Source organism: Panthera onca, chromosome B1, assembly GCF_046562875.1.
Source record: "Panthera onca isolate mPanOnc1 chromosome B1, mPanOnc1 haplotype 2, whole genome shotgun sequence".
Classification (NCBI taxonomy): Eukaryota; Metazoa; Chordata; class Mammalia; order Carnivora; family Felidae; genus Panthera; species Panthera onca.
The window spans coordinates 130,408,876-130,430,574 of record NC_138342.1 but is presented as its reverse complement, the minus strand read 5'-3'; the positions used below and the strand labels follow the sequence as shown (position 1 = coordinate 130,430,574).

General features: G+C 37.8%; 1 protein-coding gene across 8 annotated transcripts in view; it reads right to left on the bottom strand.

Moving 5' to 3' along the window:
* Positions 1-285: 285 nt before the first annotated feature.
* ARFIP1 (ARF interacting protein 1) overlaps positions 286-21,699 on the bottom strand; it is a 128,310-nt gene continuing 106,896 nt past the window's right edge. For 6 of the 8 annotated variants that reach the window (XM_078445685.2, XM_078445690.2, XM_078445689.2 and 3 more), the window contains one exon: positions 17,397-21,570. In XM_078445685.2, the coding sequence (XP_078301811.1) occupies positions 21,412-21,570 (159 nt within the window). In that variant the 3' untranslated portion in view covers positions 17,397-21,411. Of the gene's footprint in view, positions 2,214-17,396; positions 21,571-21,699 lie in introns of those variants that run through there. The other 2 variants (XM_060653989.3, XM_060653993.3) reach the window with 1 other exon arrangement.

Here is a 21,699-nt window from a genome sequence, read left to right as displayed (position 1 = left end):
TCACTGACATTTTTAGTTTAGTGTAAAAAATCATCAGTCCCTGAAACTGCTTAATTCCTGAGCTAGTAAAATTGTTTCCAAAATGTGGTAAGACTGGACATGTTCTGCCCCCCAAAGGGGCTCCAACTGAGGAAAAAGAATAACTTACTGAGAAAAAAGCAATTATAAGTGACAGATCAACCAATTATTTGTTGTTTTTTCTTAAAGCCAGGAAAAGACAAAACATATGTCCTCAGAATTTCCAAAGAGTTGCTTCTTAAATCATGAAGAGCCAGAGAAACAAGGTACTGCAGCAAACACTTTTAATAAGAATACAAAATTCACACCAGAGGCACATTCTGGGGAATGTAAAGGAACTATCACAAGTATTAATTCTGCTGGAAGAATAAAATAAGGCTCTCTCAGAGTACAAATATACAGGAAGGAATGATTTAAAATAGGCTTATGATTTACAATCACATTACATTGTACATATTAAGCACTGAAAACAGGCATATTAATTAAAAAGCCAGCTAAAAGGCATTTGAACATATATAACAAATCTTACAGTCCACAAAGTTCATGTATAACAGTAATTTTAAGTACTTCATTTCAACACAAAAGAAATGAAGATATATTAATTTATGTTTATGACAAAAATCAAGGGAACTTATATTTAAAAGGCTTACATTACTGATAGAACCACACGGCAGACAGGTCAACCACATAACATGAAACCAACCAACAGTGCTGAGCAACTAAAACAGTACTGGCCTTTCCAATCCCCTTTCTTGTTACCACCGCGCTGTCCCGTATTACCTTTTCATTGCTCGAATGAAAAATATTTCTCTATCTTCTCATTCCACGAAAGGAATGAAGAAACACCAAACAGCAAATTCAAAAGTTGATTTTACCATAAACCTTAAACACGGTTTAACGAATACAAAGAAACCCAACACTGATACACGGTGTTCCTCTCCAAGGAAGGAATAGACACGTCAAACATTATCTGAAAGGGGTTTCTTTATGGATTATGTACATTGGTTGAATGAGAACTACTGTATCTGAGAAGGCACATATCTGTGATTTAAGGCTTAACCGGTATTGTTACATATGGAAGTCCATGAAAGCTGTCTAGGAATTCACTTCTGTCAAAATGGAATTTACCCCAAAACTAGCATTCTAAGCACAGATTTCTACTCTAGAAACCATCAAGAGTTTCTATTCCAAGTCCACCTGCCAAAAAAAAAGAAAAAAAGAAAAATTCTCTTAAGCAGGTTTCATTGTGAATCAAAAGAAATTGCTAACATAACTGCCCAATGACTTTGGGTGATGCAAACTCTTAAGCTCTAAAGCCTCACAGAAATGACAGTGTGATTCCTGCGTCTTAAAAAAAAAAAAACCAAAAAAAAAAACCCCAAAAAAACAAAACAAAACAAAACAAAAAACCCCTAAACAAAAGTACAATAGTACAGATTCATTTTTAAAAAGGTATTTGCCACAACTCCACAAGCCAATCAGTCATTCATCAGAGCTGCTGCCTCTGTGTGGATGCTGCAGGAACACCATATAATTTTACTCTGCAAAATAGTTTCTTTTTTCTTTAAGACAATACATGAAAATGAATCTCCCAAAGATGTTGAATATATTCATATATAAAATATCTGATGTTGATACAAATCATGTAAACCTCCCTTTGGAAAAGTTACAACTGGCCCTCACTGCCAGGACCAAAAACCTTGAATTTTTATCTTGTCAGTGCAAATCTATATTAGATGTTTTCAAACTACAGAAATAGCCATCAACCCTCACAATACAAAAGGATTTCTCAAAAAGGAAAATTATTGTGTTCCGATTATAGAAATTATGTTTACATTAAAATCACCCACCTTCCCATCAAATTTAACAGTTCAATTGTTAAAGTATGAAAAAGGGAAAAATTAAAGCTGTTTGTGCAAGAATCACTACAATGGTTGTGGTCACCCCTTCCCTAATCTTAACCTAACTCTGCTTAATTCTTATTAGGTTTGTTTAGAAATAGAACAACATGACTTTTTTTTTTTTCCCCAGGTATGCTTTTACTGTTCTTCAAGCCAAGATGGGGCATCCACTCCAGGGGTTTTCAATTTGATATGGAACTGTTTAAGCGTCTGTTCAAGCTGCTTCTGATTCCCAGCAAAGTAAGCGGCAATGGCATTGTGGAAAAGGACCAGCTGATTGTGCAATACCTTAACCTGTGAACAGGGCAGAGTTACAAGACCAAGCATTAACACCAATGGCAATGAAATTTAAGGTGACTTATTACATGTCCTAACTAAATGGTGTATCTCTCATCAGGAAAAGCTGCTTTAATAACGACAAAGTATTTCACACACACACCAACTGTATGTTGCTTTGCAGGGTCACTGAGGCTTTGATGACTTTTTAATTTCTCTAAAGGGAATAGGTCATTTTAAGAAGCTGAACCATACACAGACATTATTGAGGGCATTAATTAAAAATATTATTAAATATTATTAAATCCCCCCTCAAAATAAGTATATTCAAAATTAACTACTGCAGAGGGAAAATTACACAGTTACTCTACAGTATATGTTATATACCAAGTACGGACATCATTAAGGCTAAATCTTCTATAAAACTGAGTAGGTCAGATACTTTGAAATACTGCAGTTCCCTGCAAAGAATCAAGCCAAGTGGCAGCAAGTGTTGCCCAAAAGCCAATTTACTTGAAGTTCATATGACTCTCCAATGTTTTCAAATACTTAGCGTTTCTAACGATACCAAGAGTATGTTTTAACCAAGTAATGCTACTTGTGTAAATCTTTATTAAAGAAATCAGTAAAGGATTGCAAAGATTTATGAATAAAGGTGTTTCTTTAGCTCTCATTTATAACTGTAAGTGCTCGACAATAAAGTATAAAATACACTCTGACTTACCCAGCTAATGCAATATTTATTAAGATTGAACTTTAATAGTTTTAATGGTGTAAAAACATCTGATATAAATGCTAAGAAGAAATAGGATATGGCATTTTATATGTGGTATGACATTTACATTCACTTTATTATACACACCCGCATGGTCTCTCTAACTATTTCTTCATCCATTTACCTCTAATAAAGGACACAATGCAAACATTTACATTGGATATTTTTGATTTGTAAAGCCTTGATTTAAAAATTAAAATATTATAAAAACAACACACTCAAGATTATAAAGTAAAACCTTCTGATCCATACTTTTGGCACTTATCCCCTCCCCTGCCACCCAAAAATCACTATTAACATTTTACTGTGTTTCCTTTGAGAATTTTTCTAGGCATATACATAATATTTAAAAACACAAAGAGACTGCACTATGCACACTTTCAGTACTGCTGTTTACTCAAAATATCTTAGTTTTTTTATTCTAGTCATATATTTATTCACCTAACATTAAAAAAAATTTTTTTTTAATGTTTATTTATTTTTCAGAGAGAAGGAGAGACAGAGCCCAAGTGGGGGAGGGGTAGAGAGAGAGGGAGACACAGAATCCAAGGCAGGCTGTAGGTTCCAAGCTGTCAGCACAGAGCCCGAGGCAGGGCTTGAACTCACCAGCCGTGGGATCATGACCTGAGCCGAAGTCTGATGCTTAATGGACTAAGCCACCCAGATGTGTCTCAACTATTATTACTTAACTACCTTCTATGTACCACACACTGTTTTAGGTGTTAGGGAAATAGGAAAAAATCCCCTCCCTTATGAGCTTTTAACCTTAGGGGGTGGGGAAAGAGAGGAGGGAAGTAAGAAACAAAAATAAGGATTGACATCCCAGGAAATTAGTATCTCAAGCCTTGAGAAGAGGTTGGGCTAACTCTCAGACCCGGAGGGCATCTGGCATTGCTGATTTATCTAAAAGTTATTTAAAACCAAAGAAATTTCTTCTTTCCGTCTGATAAAGATTAGAAAAATTTCTAGCAAGGATATAGTTTAAGAAAACCAGATAGCATGAACCAATGAAAACTAAAAAATATCTGTACAAACTAAAAGAGGTACATCTTGCATTTACCTGGTCAGACCTTCAAGGCCTGCAACCTTTGTAAATAAAAACCTTTGGTACCGGGTACAACAAGGACAACAATGAAACATTTAACACCATGTGTCAGGCACTGTACTAGGGATACAAGAATACAAGAATAGTAAGACACGGGCAGTAGAAAATGCCAGTATGATAAATGGGCAGCACAAGTACCCTGGGTTAACTTTTTTTTTTTTTAAAGGGCACTCCTGGGAGAATAGGGTTTTTTCCAGAAAGGCTGGAGGAGAAGTCTGGGACAGAACAATAATTCCTCTGCCCTCTGCTTTTGAGATATGAGGGCTATTTCAAAAGATGATGAGCCTCAACCTAAGAGCAATTACTAAGGAAACAGGATAATCATACGGAAAGCAGGTTTCTAAAAGGCAATTTAGTAAGCAAGCAAAGTATTTGATTATATTGGATTGTTACCATGATGGCCCCAAAGAATTACTCCTTTCCGCATCCACACCCTTGGGGAGCCTTCTGCCGTGAAAATGAGCCTGGCCATGTAATACTAGAAAATGAGGCCTGATAAGCAAGTGCTTGCCTTCCTGGACTGCCTCCACCTTGAGAGGAAGCGCAGTCTAGCCTTTCTCCATGAAGCTCACAAGGAGGACCTGTCACTTCTGCTATGCCCAGTGCCCCAGCAGGCCTACCAGCTGAAAGTGAAGCCAGAAGAACCCATCTACCCAGCCCACATAATTGTGGTAAATAATAAATCATCGCCGTTCTATTCTACTAAGTTTTGGGTATTTTGTTATGCAATAAGAGAGAAGTGGTACATCTATGAAAAAGGTTAAGAATGCAGCTTCCTCACAATGAATAAGGGGGAGAACAGGCTTAGAAAGAGGAAAGGCTAAGCTGGGTGATAAATAAAGGAACTGAAGAAAGGCCTGTACTTGGGGAGGTTAGGAGTTGGGAGATGAGAGAAATGGAGACAAAGCAGCTAGGAAACAGATTCAAATAAGAGAGGCATACTGCTACTAACCAGTCCCAAGATCTAATTGCACTTTTGGAGTAAATGTAATATAGGTATCTTTGAAAACTTTTACTTCCAATTTTCTAGGAAGACCTAACAATTGCATTAGGCATAGTTTGATACTGGTCACAGCTTCCCCAAATTTGTATTTGTTATTCCTAAAATTTTTTTTTTAAGGTTTATTTATTTTTGAGACTGAGAGAGACAGAGCAGGGAGGGGCAGAGAGGGGGGAGACACAGAATCTGAAACAGGCTCCAGGCTCTGAGCTGTCAGCACAGAGCCTGTCGTGGGGCTCGAACTCATGGAATGTGAGATCATGACCTGAGCTGAAGCTGGATGCTTAACTGACTGAGTCACCCAGGCACCCCTATTTATTCTTTATTTGACAGAGAGCAAGTGAGCGAGTGGGGGAGAGGGGCAGAGGGATGGAGAGGGAGAGAGAGAGAGAGAGAGAGAGAGAGAGAGAGAATCTTAAGTAGGCTCCATGCTCAGTGAGGAGCCTGATTTGGGGCTCCATCCAATGACCCTGAGATCATGACCTGAGCCAAAATCAGGAGTCGGACACTCAACCAACTGAACCACCCTGGTGCCCTTGTTACTCATTTAGATTATTAAGTAAAACGTCCCCATTATTGGTATTGTTCCTTTACAGGAATTACCCTAAAGAGCTTTGGAATCAGAAAGCATATATGGCGATCTTAGTTGTACTACTTTCCAGTTTTCTTTGTGATACCAGGTACAGGTCACTTCCAATTTCACTGCCCAAGGTCTTTATCCGTTTATCAGGGATGCCATTACCAAACTGAATTTGCAGGGCTATTGTAAAGGGTTAAGTGAAATGAGATACTACCTAGCACAGTGTCTGACACAGAATAAGTACTCATTCAATTTCAGTGGAATCTAAGTCTACCTAGTGGACAGTCAAATCCTCAAACGACATGGACTTTTCCTGGTAAAATTTCACTTATTTAGAACCCACTGATTTGGAACTTGCAAGAAGTAAGACTGTAATATTGTGATTTAACATTAAGAAACACATACTTGGTCTTAGTCCTCATTTCTGGCACAAAGCTCCTAAAACCCTTGTAATTTCCAAAGTGGTAAGAGTGAAGGGAGCAACTTTTGTTCTAATATTTAGTGTGTGTCTTGTTCCTGAAATAGCCCCAGAGCTATACAGGTGGGAGGAATGACTTTTGTTTGGAACAATCACTTTCTAATCATACCTGACTTTGTGTTAATGAGATTTCTGGAAAGCCCCTAGAAAACCAGAGGTAAGAGCTGGTTGTCAGGGGAACTAAATTGTGATTACAGGGTGGGAATTTCAGCTCCACTCCCTAACCTCTGGGGAGGAGATAGAGGTTACAGGTTGAATAATTCACCAATGGCCAATGATTTCATCAATGATTCCTATGTAATGAAGAGTCCTTAAAAATCTCTGAAGTATGAGGTTTGGAGAGGTTCTGGGTTGGTGAATATAGCCACATGTTAAGAAAGTGGGGCACCCCCAACTCTATGGGCACATAGGCTCTTGTGCTCAGGAACTTTACAGACCTTGACCCCTATGTACTTCTTTATCTGGCTCTTCATATGTATCCTTCAATATTTCCTTGTAATAAACTGATAATCTAGTAAGTAAACTGTTTTCCTGAGTTCTGTGAGATACTCTAGCACATGACCCAAATTGAGAGGTTGTGGAAACCTTCAACGTACGGTCAGAAGCACAGGTGGCAACCTGACTTGCAACCGGTGTCTGAGGGTGGAGGGGATGGGGGCAGTGTCAGAACTGAACCAAACTGGAGGATACCCAGCTGGTGTCCAGGATCGAGCATCAGTTGGTGTAGGAGAAACCCCAGGCATCTGGTGTCAAGAGGGTTTGAAAAGTGCTATGAGTGTAAAAGAAGACACAGTTTTCTCCTTTCCAAAGGAAGAAACGGATGTGAAGTTTACCCTAGCATGATGAAAAAAAAAAAAAAAAAAAAAAAAAAAAAAAAAGGTGTGTGCTAAGCAAATAAATTTTGTTAAAAAGGTGCAGGGGCACAGCTGGCTTATCAACGCTGATTGCCTTGACATGGCCTTCCATCCAAGAGGCAGAAAACAGCCAGGGATGCTGCAGAAGGAATTCCTCTGCTTGACAGATCACTCAGAAGAACTATTTTTTTTTTAAATGTTTATTTATTCATTTTTGAGCGAGAGAACAAGCAGGAGAGGGACAGAGAGAGAGGGAGACACAGAATCTGAAATGGGCTCCAGACTCTGAGTTGTCGGCGCAGAGCCTGATGCGGGGCTTTAGCTCACAAAGTATGAGATCATGACCTGAGCCAAAGTTGGATATTTAACCGACTGAGCCACCCAGGTGCCCAAGAACTTTTTTTTTTTTTTTAAAGATTTTATTTTTAAGTAATCTCTACAAACATGGGGCTCCAACTTACAACCCCGAGATCAAGAGTTGCATGCTCTACTGACTGAGTGAGCAAGGCACCACAACTCAGAAGTTTAAAGGGTCAATTTACAACCCCACAATTCTGTGCTTCTAACATGAACATATTTTTCAAGCACCACAGAGGCACTTCTTCCAAATTATTCATCAGTAAGCACCATTGGAGTTAATAGTATTACATATAAAATTTGTTTAAAACATTCTTAATACAGACTTCTACTAAATTCATATTGACCTTTCTCCATGTCTAGACAGAAAAGTTTTACATTGCAATCGCTTTTAAAACAAGCTTTAAAATGATACACTGATTTGCATAAGTACTAAGAAAATGTCAGATTATTCTAATTAAAGTTATAACCAGGGTTCACCTTACATGGGTAGAGTTTAATTTCAGGACCAAATCTCTTTCTTTGTTTTTTTTTTTTTTTTAAGTTTTATTTATTTAAGTAATCTCTACACTCAACATGAAGCTTGAACTTACAACCCCGAGATCAAGACTTGCATGGTCTTCTGACTAAGCTAGCCAGGCGCCCCCCAAATCTCTTTCTTGTAAGACATTGGTCAATTAAAATTATAATTAGCAAAAAATAAGCAAAATAAGACACTGCAGCTTAGCTCTCATTTGATTCCTATTTACATAAAAATGTTTTTAAAAACTGAGCTCTTCTCAGTCACCTGTTCTTCTGGAGAACAGGTTATGAGGGAGTGGTCAAAAGAGGGCTCCAAGAGCAGTATGTTTTAACAGAGGGTGGAAGAGTCCCCACATGACCTTAGATAGGGAAGAACTTTTTTGTTTTTAATGTTTTTTTTTTTTTTAATTTATTTTGAGAAAGACACACACATGCAGAGAGAGAGAGAGAGAGAGAGAGAGAGAGAGAGAGACGTTTACAGTGCAAGTGGGACAGGGGCAGAGAGAGAGAGGAAGAAAGAGAATCCCAAGTAGGCTCCATGCTTTTGGCACAGAGCCCTATGTGGAGCTCGAACTCACTAACTGCGAGATCAGATCATGACCTGAGCCAAGATCAAGAGTCTGATGCTTAACCTGAGCCACCCAGGCGCCCCGGAAGGAACTTTTCAAAACTAAAAACTCATAAAGAAAGGACTGAGAAATTAAATTCATTAAAATTTATAGTTTCTATTCATCCAAAGACAGTGAAAAGACAAGTTACAAACAGAAAATATATCTGCATTACATGTACTGACAAAGGTTATGTATCTAGAAAATGTAAAGAACTCGACAAACCAAAAGCAACCCAAACCAAAAGAACAAATAACGTGGATGGGTATTTCACAGAGGAGGAAACAGCGACAGCCAATTAAATCTGAAAATATATCCAGCCTCAGTAGAAAACAGGAAAGTTCAAATTAAAACTAACTTGATGAAAGAGGACTTCAACTATCTCCATTTTGACCTCAATATCTCTAATTGACGAAGTTCTTTCCAGCTTATCTCTTAAGTCAGGCACAATACCCCGCGGGCAAGGCATCCAGTGAGGAACTAGAACTATCGCCTCAAGCAACAAGGACTGCCGAGAGCCCACAAGACCCCACGAGCCTCATCCGGAGACAGTGATTGACTTGACCTTTACTGCCTACCTGTACAAACCCATCGCCCTTTGTCCCACATTTTCCTTACAGAAACGGAGAAGTATTTCTAGCACTTTGGAGGACGGTCTTTGAGACATTGTCTTCCCAGTACTGGCCTCACTGAAATAAATTCTTTTTCTGTTTCACCACCGCTGGTCTCTCTTGCCTTTGGGTTCTGTCAGCAGTGAGTGGCCAAACCTGGTCTGTTTGGGACCCTCGGAACCAGGCTCTCTGGCACCCCTGCGCCCAGCGACACTGGGATGCCATTTTATAGCCTCTACATTAAGAAAACTTAAAACAGTTAAAACTCTTGCCCACTGTTGATGGTTGTATAAGTTCGTACAACTACATTTGAAAACGACTTGGCATTAATCCGTAACATGAAGGATGCATATACCCACCGAACAGCGTTTTAACTTGTAAGAATACACCCTAGAGAAATCTGCACCTGTGTTTTATGAGACAGGGACAATTATGTTCACAGCAGCACTGTTTTCAGCATTAAAGAACAGGGAAACAAACTAAAGCTTGTATTTACAGGAGAATGGATAAACAAACTGCAGTCTCTTCACGCAGTGGGGATACTATATAGGAGTGAAAATAAATGCACTGCAGCCACGTGCATCAATGTGGATGAATCTTGGGAACATCAGACAGAGCAAAACAACGAGCTGCAGAAGAACACCCATAGGAGGATTCCATTTATACAGAGTTCAGAAATACACGTGTGACTGAATGACACATTCACAGGTGGCAAAACTGTGAAGAAAACCAACAGGAACAAAAAAATAGGGGTTCAGAATAGGGGTTCTGGAGGGAGGAGAAGGAGAAGGATGAAGTAAGAGAAAGCATGGAGGAGGCTTCATTTCTTAACCTGGGTGGTGGGTGGATGGCTGTTTTGTTGCTGTTATTCTTCATATTTTGCCTATATGTTAAACATTCTTTTGAATGTACTTAACATCTTTACATTATTAAAAAAGGGAAAGGTTATGAAAGATAAAGTCTGTCTATATATCATAACTTTGCTGAGCATCTGCACTATTCAGTGCTCTAATGAACTAGTCATCCCCCTTTTATATTCAGAGAGAAAAAACACCACACCTAAAATGTTACTTACGTTCATTCATTCAATAAATATTACTAAGGGTCTGTTGTTGTCAGGCACTAGTCTAGGGTCTGGAATGCAAGCAATCAACAAAAAGACAATTCTGCTCTCAAGAAGCTTATATTCTATTGAGAAGAAAGAGAAACAAGGTAAGTAAAATATACAGTATGTTAGATGATGGCATGTGTTACCCAGAAAAATTAAGCAATGGGGAATATGAGATACATATATGGCAGAGTGCAGCAATGTAAACAGAACGCTAGAAAAGGTCTGAGGTGACATTTGAATAAAGACCTAAAGGAAGTGAGAGAGTAGCTTTAAGATACTTTAAGTTTTCTTGTTTTCTTTTTTTTTGAGAGAGGGCGCGAGTGAGGGGCAAGGGAGAGAGAGAGTTCACAAGGTGGGGGAGGGGGGAGGGAGGGGGGAGGAGGGAGAAGCAGGGCTCACCCAAAGTGGGGCTCGTGCTCACTTGAAGCAGGACTCGAATTCATCACGACCTGAGCTGAAGTCAGATGCTTAACCGAATGAGCCACCCAGGCACCCCGATACTTTATGTTTTCTAATGAGGCTAGAAGAATAAATAATACTCTGGATAGAGGAAATAACAAGTACTCTAGTCCTAAGGTGGATGGTGTGCTTGGTATGTTTGAGAAACAGCAAGGAGGCCAGTGTGGCTGGTCATTGTATTAAGGGTGTGGTAGGAGATGTGGTCAGGTAAGTAATGGGGGGGCTAGATAATGTGGGACCTTAGATGTCATCATAGAGCCTGTGGCTACTTTTCTGAGTGAGATGAGAAGGCACTGGAAGGTTCTGAGCAGAGACATGACAATATCTGATTTACTTTAATAAACATGCAAAGGTAGAAGTAGAGAGACCTGTTAGAATACTACAGCAATAACCCAGGTGAGATAATGGTGGCCTGGACAAAGGTGGTAACAGAGGAAGCAGTGAGAAGAGGTGGGATTCTCAATATACTGTGAAGATAAAGCCAACAGATGAGGCTGTGGGAGGGATCAAGGACAAAGAAGGTGCCGAGAGTTTTGCCCTGAACAACTAACTGAAAGCATAAAGCTACCACACACCGATATATGGCAAAGGCTATGAGAAGGGCAAGTGTGGAGGAGGGGGAAATGTGGCTATCAAGAACTCAGTTTGGGACAAGTGAGAGATGGTTTTTCAGGCAGACACATGGCAATGCTGATTAAGTAACTATTTTTGAGACTGGATAGAGTTCAGGATAGCAGTACAGTGAAGAAACAGATTAAGATAACTTTTACGGTTCCTTTCTACTAAAATTTTGAGAAAACTGCTTTCTAAATAGAGGTGTGTGTGTGTGTGTGTGTGTGTGTGTGTGTGTGTGTGTGTGTGTGTTTGGAATAAAATATATATATTTGGAAACTCAAATGGCTCCCCCAAAGCCTTTCAGTTGAAAGGCTCTCTCTTTCAACAGAAAAACATTATTTTAAGGACAAAAACTAGCTTTTCTTTCAGAGATTTTTAAAATTCAATTGAAAGTTTATGAACCAGCCCATTAATCAAACACTCTTCCCTATTTAAAGGTATTCTTAGCTTTCACACTAGTAACCTACCTGGGTCGCAAAGTAATTTTACAACTTGCCTTACTAGTATGATCTGGCCTTTCTTGTTTTTTTGTTTTCTTTGGATGATCCTTGGCTCCTGGAGTTATAGAGCAACTGAGGGGTTTCTGTATTTTTAGTGTGAGATTCAAACTTTTAGAAATAGATTCTAGACAATTACTTTATGGCTTTTTGGGTCATGAAAATTTTTGACTTGAATGTTAATTCCCAGTGTTTTAGAATGAAAGGAGACAGTAAGCACGGAGTGCGGGATTTGATTCATGTGGTGTACCTGGAGAGAGCTGTTATAACAGTCTGAAAGTTACTGTCGGAAAGTGGGAAGGGCGTCAGACAATTTTGTAGCTAACTCTACGAGTGTCAATCAACACAGATGTCCACTGAGAAGTCAGTTTCTGTACCCCCTTGAGGTGGCTGACAAACCCAACACAAAGACACAGCAACAAAGCCTCAAGCCAGGTGTATTACCTGTATGCAAAATGTTCCCCAACTCCACTGAAACTTAACCCGTGGGAAATCAAGGAAAGAGGGTGCTTTTTAAGACTGACTTCTAGTTTTCACAACAAAATGACACAATACCCATTTGCACCAAAACATTCTCCCAGTAATTGTGAGAAGGTTGATGTGTAAGCCTCTTGAAGTATATCCACACTTCAGGACAGTTCCCTGGTATAGAGACAGCCGGTGGGGATTCACAGCTTTTCAATTGTAATCATGGAAATAAAGTATAAAACTTCATTGTTACTTTCATCTCAGAAGCCTTTTTATACCAAAACAGGTTAACTTACCTCATTTTTCCATTAGCACCGATTATGTAAGTGTTATCCTAGTACACTAGTTTTGGTAGTAGGTCTTAAAAATCAGATGGACATTTAAATAGGAATGGTAAACTGACTCTTAACCACTCAAACCATTACTAGCCCAAATATAAATGGGAACTAAAATAAATTAATAAGTCAATTATCAATATGAATATACTTACTTTCTACATAAACAAATTAAAAGCTTTGGGCTTTTCTGCCTATTTTTGCTTCATTTTCTCTAAATTTTTGATAAACTAATTTTCACTATAGTATGTATTCATATGATGTCTTCATGTAATGACTGTATTATTTATAGAATATCAATGCAGCTCTGACCGATGCCACAAAGAATCCTCAGGACGTTTAAGAACAATTAAGTAATACAGAAAAAGAGCTGCAAATACAATTTTAAAGAGAACTAATTTTTGCAATCTTTATAATGACTGTGCAGTTGTCACTATGTATAAGTAGTTTTAATGAGACTTAAAAGTGTTGGTCTAAGTTACTTGGCTTGTTTATCAGGTTTACTTTAGTAGACTATTTGGCCTTGTGAAAGTCAGTGTAGGGTAGATACCAGTTTCTCAAACACAACTGGGAGGAAGATAGATGAAGAAAGTAAGGTGGAGGAAAGGTCAGAATGTACTTTCAGGAGAAGGTGCAAAAAGCCAAAAATGCTTGAGGAAGTATTTTAGGGTCATTACACTTTTGCAATTTACGTTTATATTTATATTATCGGATCATGAGAAGTGATGAGCACACAGAATAAAAAAAACGCCAAGTATTTTTGTCAGACTATTTGATATGGTGGGTGACACTCACTTTTGTGAAGCACTTTCTATGTGACAGGTAATATGTTACCCTTACATCTACTCTGTACAGGCTTCTCTTCTCTCCATGTTACAGTTAAAAAACCACTCAGAAAGTTAAGTAACTTGCTTAAGGTTAGATAGTTAGCAGATGAGCTGGGAGTGGAAGGTCTTATCCCACGACAGGTCCATGTTTTTTTACCTATGCCAACCTGACTCTATTCATAAGGCAACAGACATTTTGGAAAGCTTTTAAAGAAAGCTTGAAATAAATAAACAAAAGGTATGGCAGGGCACTTAAAGGAAAGGTAGCAATGTACAGAAGGTATGTTTTAACCTCCTTCTTCATTTTGTCACTGGCTCTGATGTGGCATTTAAACATCCTCAAGACAGGATCTAACACAAGGTTTGGAGCAGATGAAAGAACTAAAAGTTAATTCTTTTTAAATTATGAAGAGTAATGCAGTATTAAACTTTTGTACACTCTTTCCATACTTACACAGCAGGAACTATTTATTTATGTATGTCCTAACTTAGAAAAGATTTAAAGAGGCTATAAGGATGAGTGAAATACAAGAGAGAAGCAGAGACTTAAAAAAGGAGCAAAAGAAGATAGAGGTAACAGTTCCAGGCAGAAATGGGATGATGACAAATTTGACAAATTTTCAAAACCTAACAGCAGAAACAATTACAGTAATTTAGAAATACACTAAATCATTGTGAACTCAATTACAAAGAACTTTCATAAAGATCTGCCAAACAATGAGCAACCAGGATCAGACATAAGCAAAACCACGATAGCAACATCTGGTGAATGACCTAAAATATGCCATACAATACTTTGATTGTTAAAGGGCAAAACAAACTTCAACACTGACTACTAAGGCAGAGACAAGCTGAGGTTTTAAATAGAAACTGGGTAAGAGAAATTTAAGAGCAGGCCTGAGAGCTGATGCCAAGTGGATTATACTGAAAACTTTCTCCTGCTTACACAGCATATATCAATAGAAGATAAATACCATTTACAAAGTTTACCAACCGAAAAATTTAAAGTATTACTGCACAGGCATCAAAACCATAAAGAGGTACTTTATTTCTACCAAATGAACTTTTTTTTCCAAATCAAATTTAGATTATTACCTACTTTCTTATCAGAGATACTTTAAAAAAGAGGCACTTTTGGGGCGCCTGGGTGGCGCAGTCGGTTAAGCGTCCGACTTCAGCCAGGTCACGATCTCCCGGTCTGTGAGTTCGAGCCCCGCGTCGGGCTCTGGGCTGACGGCTCGGAGCCTGGAGCCTGTTTCCGATTCTGTGTCTCCCTCTCTCTGCCCCTCCCCCGTTCATGCTCTGTCTCTCTCTGTACCAAAAATAAATTAAAAAAAAGTTGAAAAAAAAAAAAATTAAAAAAAAAAAAAAAAAAAAAAGAGGCACTTTTTAAAAAAAAATTTAAATGTTTATTTTTTTGAGAGACAGAGAGACAGAGCATGAGCAGGGGAGGGGAGGGGAAGAGAGACAGGGAGACACAGAATCCGAAGCAGGCTCCACGCTCTGAGTTGTCAGCACAGAGCCCAACGCAGGGCTCAAACCCATGAACGGTGAAATCGTGACCTGAGTTGAAGTCAGATGCTTAACCTACTGAGCCACCCAGGCGCCCCAAAAAGAGGCAACTTCTAATTCAAATAAAAGTAACTTGTTTTAATATATTTATAATTGTTCAAAGCATTGACTCTCCCAATAACTCTATAAAATAAGGGTTTATATTAAGTGAACAACAATACCGAGGTTAGGTTAAACATGTGAGGAAAAGTTGAAATAAAATCTTTTTTTTTCAAGATTTTATTTTTAAGTATCTCTACACAACGGGGGGCCTGAACTTACTACCCCTAGTTCAAGTCGCATGCTCCACCAACTGAGCCAGCCAGGCACCCCTAAAATTATTCTTTAGTAAGAAGTCTCTAAACCACTAACATGTAAAGAATTAACTCCTTTCTTTACCTCTAATTATTTAAACAGGGAAGTATACCTGTCTTGGCCTTTTATTAGGTTTGTGAAGTGTAATTTTATTACTTTGTAATAGCTTTGGAAATGCCTGTCATGTCAAAGCAACAGCTGAGAAAAAAGTACGATAAAAAATATGGGTGTGGACACTGGGAAGGGAGTTAAGGGAAGGAAAGACAAATATGAACCACAAGTGGAGGTGGAAGAATAGATTTTATTTTTTGACTCACTGGGATAGGTTTCAACAAATCTTGGACAAGTATGTTTCAAAAAAAAAAAAAAAAAAGCATCCTAGGAGGGAAAAAAAAGGGCAGTCCTATTTCGAAAAGCAGATAACCGATGACACATAATTCCAGTAATGATAGGTCACAGAATGTGCTGAGGCCTTATAATTCTTTATCCAATGGTAGGTTAAAATTCTCAATGCACAGGTTTTCTCCCCCTTTAACAAAAATGTCTATCGCCCTTTCGTTCTATGGTTTACAGTGTTAGCTCCCTCCCCTTCTCCCTTCCTTCTAAGAGCTCCAGTTTTGGATATGACCCACATGGCTTCTGTTTTTCAAGGTTATCTCCCATCTTCTTCCTCTGCTATGTTAAGAACCCTACTTGGAGCAGCATTATAGCACATTAATTAAAAGCAGGGTTGTGGAGTCAAACAGATCCAGATTTGAATCCTGGTCTGGTTGTGAGACTTTGGGCAAATTATTTAACCTCTGAACCTCATTATCATCATCTGTACGCTGGTATATGATCATCTAGATTACAGTAGATAGATATACACATAGGTATTAAACAAAATACTTATAGAGCATTTCCTCCATATACAGATTACTCAAAGATCAGTGTGCAGCAATTCACTTGCTGGAGAAGGAGAATGCTCTATAGATGCAGCCATGGAGCTTACCTCTAAGGAAAGAAACTGACTAACAGACATTCACAGCACAGTATGGTATGTGCTTTAATTGGAGAAAGCCCTGGGTAGCAGGGTAGTACACAGGGGAAGAAAGAAACTTTCAAGTTGCTAGTGGAAATATTAAGTACCAACAATCATTCAAGATAGCATCTGAGCTCCTAGATAAATATGAATTTAGGTACAGAAGAGTAGTTAAGGAGCTGAGTATTTCCTTCAACCAATTAGGTGACCTTGTTCTCACTGGCCTTTGGACATTGGGCAACAAGAACTTCCAGCTAAACCAATGGCCCATTCACACCCATTGTTATATTCATAAAATAGTTTTCCATTGTAAGTGTGGTTCTGTATTATATCTTGGAAAACTTTTTTTTTTTTTTAAAGATTAAGAACCCAATCTCTTATATGAGTTACAAAAATTCTGATCGTATGTACCTAACAACTGTTTATAAGCTTAATAAAAAAGCTTTATCAAAATTTGTTATGATAAAAACACCCTTTTTCTTTAAAAAAAAAATCCACAAGCAGTTATACTACACTCTACTTTAAGAACAGAAAATTTAACAAAAGTTTACAGCTAACTTAAAACATATGCTCCAGAGTTTCTTCAAGAATTTTTTTTTCCTAACCTTTTCCACTAATGCTGTTACTCATTCTTGTGTGGTTCTGTTCAAGTCATCCCACCTAGCCTAGCAGGTACTTCTAAGAGCCCACACTGTCCACACTAATATTCTTCATCAAATTCCGTAGTTCTTCTTTCTCCTGCATAAATCAACATTTTGTATATAGTAGGTTTTACTAAATGTCTTCCATTAGATTGTATATTGCTTGTCAGCAAGAAGTCTATCATAATACCTTTATACAATACTTCCTTAGGATAAGGCATTATAATAGCCCCAAACAAGCACCTTAAAAATTTTACTGAAAGTCTGTGAAAAGTGCATTTTTTGAAAATTTAATGGGAGAAATACATATAGAAAACCAGAATATTGTAAGGTGTAACATTGTAGGTGGAAGGCATATGGTCAAAACCAAAGTGTTGAGTCATTACTGAGAGGACTTCAAGTAAAGGTTAAAAAGAACAATGCTAAGTCAAATGATTTATTTTTTTTAAAGTTTATTTATTTTGAGAGAGAGAGAGAGAGAGAGAGAGAGAGAGAGAGAGAGAATATCCCAAGCAGGCTCCCTGCTGTCAGTGCAGAGCCCTCCATGTAGGTCTTGATCATGTCCTGAGCTGAAATCGACAGTTGGGACACCAACTGGGCCACCCAGGCATCTTAAACACTGCTAGTGTCTTCTGCAATTTTACTCAGAGATGCCAATTAAAGGTTTTATTTTTAAGTAAATCAAAAGACTGTAACTAAGGAGAAAAGTACAGTACTGCCACTGCCACCAAAACTAACGCAGATTACTAGTGATCTGTTCAAATCTTAAATTGATCACTTGAAAACTCACCTTAATCACAAAACCTGGCAATCTGACTTGGGTGATACATAAGGTTGGCAAAATAAGTGAAATGTGGATCTGAGCAGTACACAGGTATCAACCATTTTATAGGACAGATAACACTACAGAAGTAATAAGAAGTAAATTTTTTAAAATGTTTATTTTTGAGAGAGAGAGAGAGAGAGAGAGAACGAGCGCAAGGAAGGGAGGGGCAGAGAGAGGGAGACACAGAATCCAAGCTGTCTGCACAGAGCATGACTCGGGGCTTGACCTGAGATCATGACCTGAGCCAAAGTCAGTCACTTTACTGACTGAGCTGAGCCACCCAGGTGCCCCAAGAAGTAAATTTTTATAACTGCACCCTATTCACACAAAGTGAAAGCAAGCAATCCATTCCCCTCTAACATACACAAAAGGAAAATGAAACTCAAACTCTAGCCTCCAAATGAACTGATCACTTCTGACCAAAAAGGGTCAGAAAACATAAGTACCTTATAACTGCCAGAGAGAGAGAGAAAGAGAGAGAGAGAAGACTAAGTCAAATCTATAAAAGCCAGAGAAGACCAAGTCAAATCTATAAAAACAACAGTTGATGACTATAAAGCTATCCCTTCTGGGAGGCTTTTAAGTCTTGTGTATAAAATACTTCTTCATGGGGCGCCTGGTGGCTCAGTCGGTTGAGCGCCTGACTTCGGCTCCGGTCATGATCTCAAGGTCCATGAGTTCGAGCCCCGCGTCGGCTCTGTGCTGACAGCTCAGAGCCTGGAGCCTGCTTCGGATTCTGTGTCTCCCTCTCTCTCTCTGACCCTTCCCTGTTCATGCTCTGTCTCTCTCTGTCTCAAAAATAAATGAACATTAAAAAAAAATTTTAAATACTTCTTCACAAAAATCTGGAAATCTCAGCACAACTGACGAATTGGTTAGCTAGTTGTACTCTCTCTCTCATTCACCAGTTGATGATTACAAATTTCATACTGATTCCAGACAGGTATGCCTTAGATGATACTAATTTCAAAAGCAACCCTCAACTCCCAATTCTTTTTGGCTGCATGGTTTATACAAAGATAGTTAATTTCTGCCTCTTTTCTGAAGAAAGAGAGGAGGCAGTGCAAACCCCAGACAACTTTTTCCTCCTTCACGTGGGTCTAGCAAAATGTTTAAAGAGACATGGAAGCCAAACCACTAGCAATAGCAAACGCAGTACTATACATGAAAACATTTTCTTTTCAAATTTGTATTTAGGAAATATTTTCTGATATAAATAAAAGGTACTATATCACACCATTTCTACATTTCTAATCTGTCACTTAAGAATAATGTAGGGAACTCATGTCCTGGCAAGTTAACAGTTTTTCTATTCTCTCCAACACAAAATTGATCATCTGATTTTAAGCCTAAAGAAAAATTATAGGCTATATAAATACATGTATTAGATCATGTCTGAAAAATAGAAATCTAGTTGGGTCTCATTTTGAAACAAAGATAAGGTGTACACTCCTTAAAAAACAAGTATTTTCTAGCTATACTTTCATTTCTTTTAAAAATTTAGTCTTATCATTTCAATAAGTAGGATCAAAACTGAAAGAATATAAAAAGTATATAATGAGAAGTCTCACTTTCACTCCTGTCTCTGACCAGTGTCCCCTTATAGGTAACTGATTTTAGTTAATTCTTCCAGGTTTTCTTATGCAAGCACAAATCTTTATGTAAAATTATACATTTTTATTTCCTTCCTTTCTTACACAAAAGATATTCTACCATATACACTGCTTTGCACCTTACTCTTTTCAATTAACACTATGTCCTAAGGATCCTTCTATCAATAGCATACTTACTCTTTTTTTCTTTAATAGCTGCAAAATATTCCATTCTGTAAATGAACCACAGTTTATTTAACTTGTCCTCTACTGGTGAACTGCTGCGTTGTTTCTCTTCCTTTGATATTACAAGTGATGCCGCAATGAATAACCCTGTACCTATGTCACTTCATCCTTATGTAGGCCCTATATACCTGTCTGGTTTCATCCAGAGCTATTCTTCCCCCATCCTCATTATGCTCTGGACTCACTGACCTCAACTGGCTTTTGCATATTCTATTCCTTTTATTTAAAATCCCTTTCCTCCACACACCTTAAGTCAGCTCCTTTGTAGCCCTCTGGAATTCAGCCTCAATGTCACTTCCTCTAGCCTTCCACAATACCCCAGACCAAGCCAAGTCCCCTTTGTATACTCACATGACTCCTCTATTTTCCCTTTACAACACTTATCATAGTTTGTATTTATATAATTATTTGGTTAATGCCGATTTCTCTTATTTGACCATAAGCTCTACAAGGGCAAGCCCATTTATATTTCTACTATTTATCCCTGGCTCATAAAAAAGCAACCAATAAATATTTGATGAATAAAAGAATAAAATGTTAAAGGTGCCAATTATGTATCGATCTGCTCTTAGTATTTTATATGTTTTTTTGTTTTACCTTTTAAGTATCTCTTGACATCCTCAGTTCATTCCATATCCACTACCACCACCCTAAACAAGTTCTCATCATCTGTTGTCTAAACTACTATATTCACTCTCAGGTTCTAACTAAGATCTATGCTCCATATTTTAGACTTCTCATTGGCCAAGAATTCTTTCAATGGCTCCCCACAGATACTAAAACAAACTTTTCCTTAATGTAGTCTATAAGACCTGCATGGATGGTCTGGCCTTTGCTTGCCTCCCGGTCAGTCCTATACTCTAGTCACATTGGCTCCTATCATATTTACTCTTTGAACATACCACACCCTCTCCTGCCACAGGGCTGTTACATATGTGGTTCTTTCTACTTGGAATACTCTTTGCTTCTCATTTTACCTAGTTAATGCTCAACATCACTTTCTCATGGAAGCCTGCCCTGACCACTTAATGAACTATGTACCTCTCCTCGAGACCACCGCTACAGCGAAAATTTTATATACATGTTTCGGTGTGATTTGATCAATGTTGTTTCTTTTATTAGGCGATAAGCTCTTTGAGGGTAGAATTTGTTTTTGTTTGCTCGCTGGGTATCAACAATATCCAGAACACTTCCTGGCACGCAGTATGTATCTAATAATTGTTTGTTAAATGAATGAAAAAAAGAACAATAACAACACGATATTATGATACCAAATTATATGATGAAATATACTCAGGAATTAAGTCTGGAAGTAAAGTTGCATGAGTAAGGGAATGTTCCACAGAATCCAAATGTAGGTAATCATATTTGGCACAGTGTTGAGGTTGCTTATTATACATACTTACATATTTCAATCTATAAATGCTTATTTTTTTATTTAGAACCAGTAGGGTTCTTTTACTGTGGAACTTAATTTCATTTGACCTATAAGCAAATACCAAGAGGTAATCCCATTTATACCTCCAGTTGTAGAAATAAAGATGATGGTAAGTCATTGGCATGAATATTTAAAAATTATCAAGAGTAAGAAGTTAGGGTCCTTTTCTTTTGACAGTGAAGAAAAAGATTTCAAGAATATCTACTTGTACAGATTAAGTAATGGTTAACATGCTTCTTAATATTTGGCAAGAAATAGCCAGTTTTAAAATTTAGACGTTTATTTTTTTTCCTCTCAAAGACAAGTTTTAGTAAATAAGAATACCTTTGCCTTCCAAGCTTTTCCAAACATTTATAGCCTATTTTTACAAAGATGTACTAGGTTTTAAATATCTCCTATTACCGTATGTATTTGCATAGTCACCGAAGCATCACAACTACATATATAGCTGGATATTACATGAATATGTTTACTTTGTTCTAGGTGTTTTATTCTCTGTGTATTCTCTCTTTCTCCTGCGTCCCATTTTAGTTTATGGATTTTCTGAAAAGCCAAATTCATAATACGATACAAATGAAATAAATCTGTAATATACTAGAAAAAATAGTGTATTAAATAATATATTAGAAAAGAAATCCTAATATTCAAGAATATTATTGTATTATGATTATA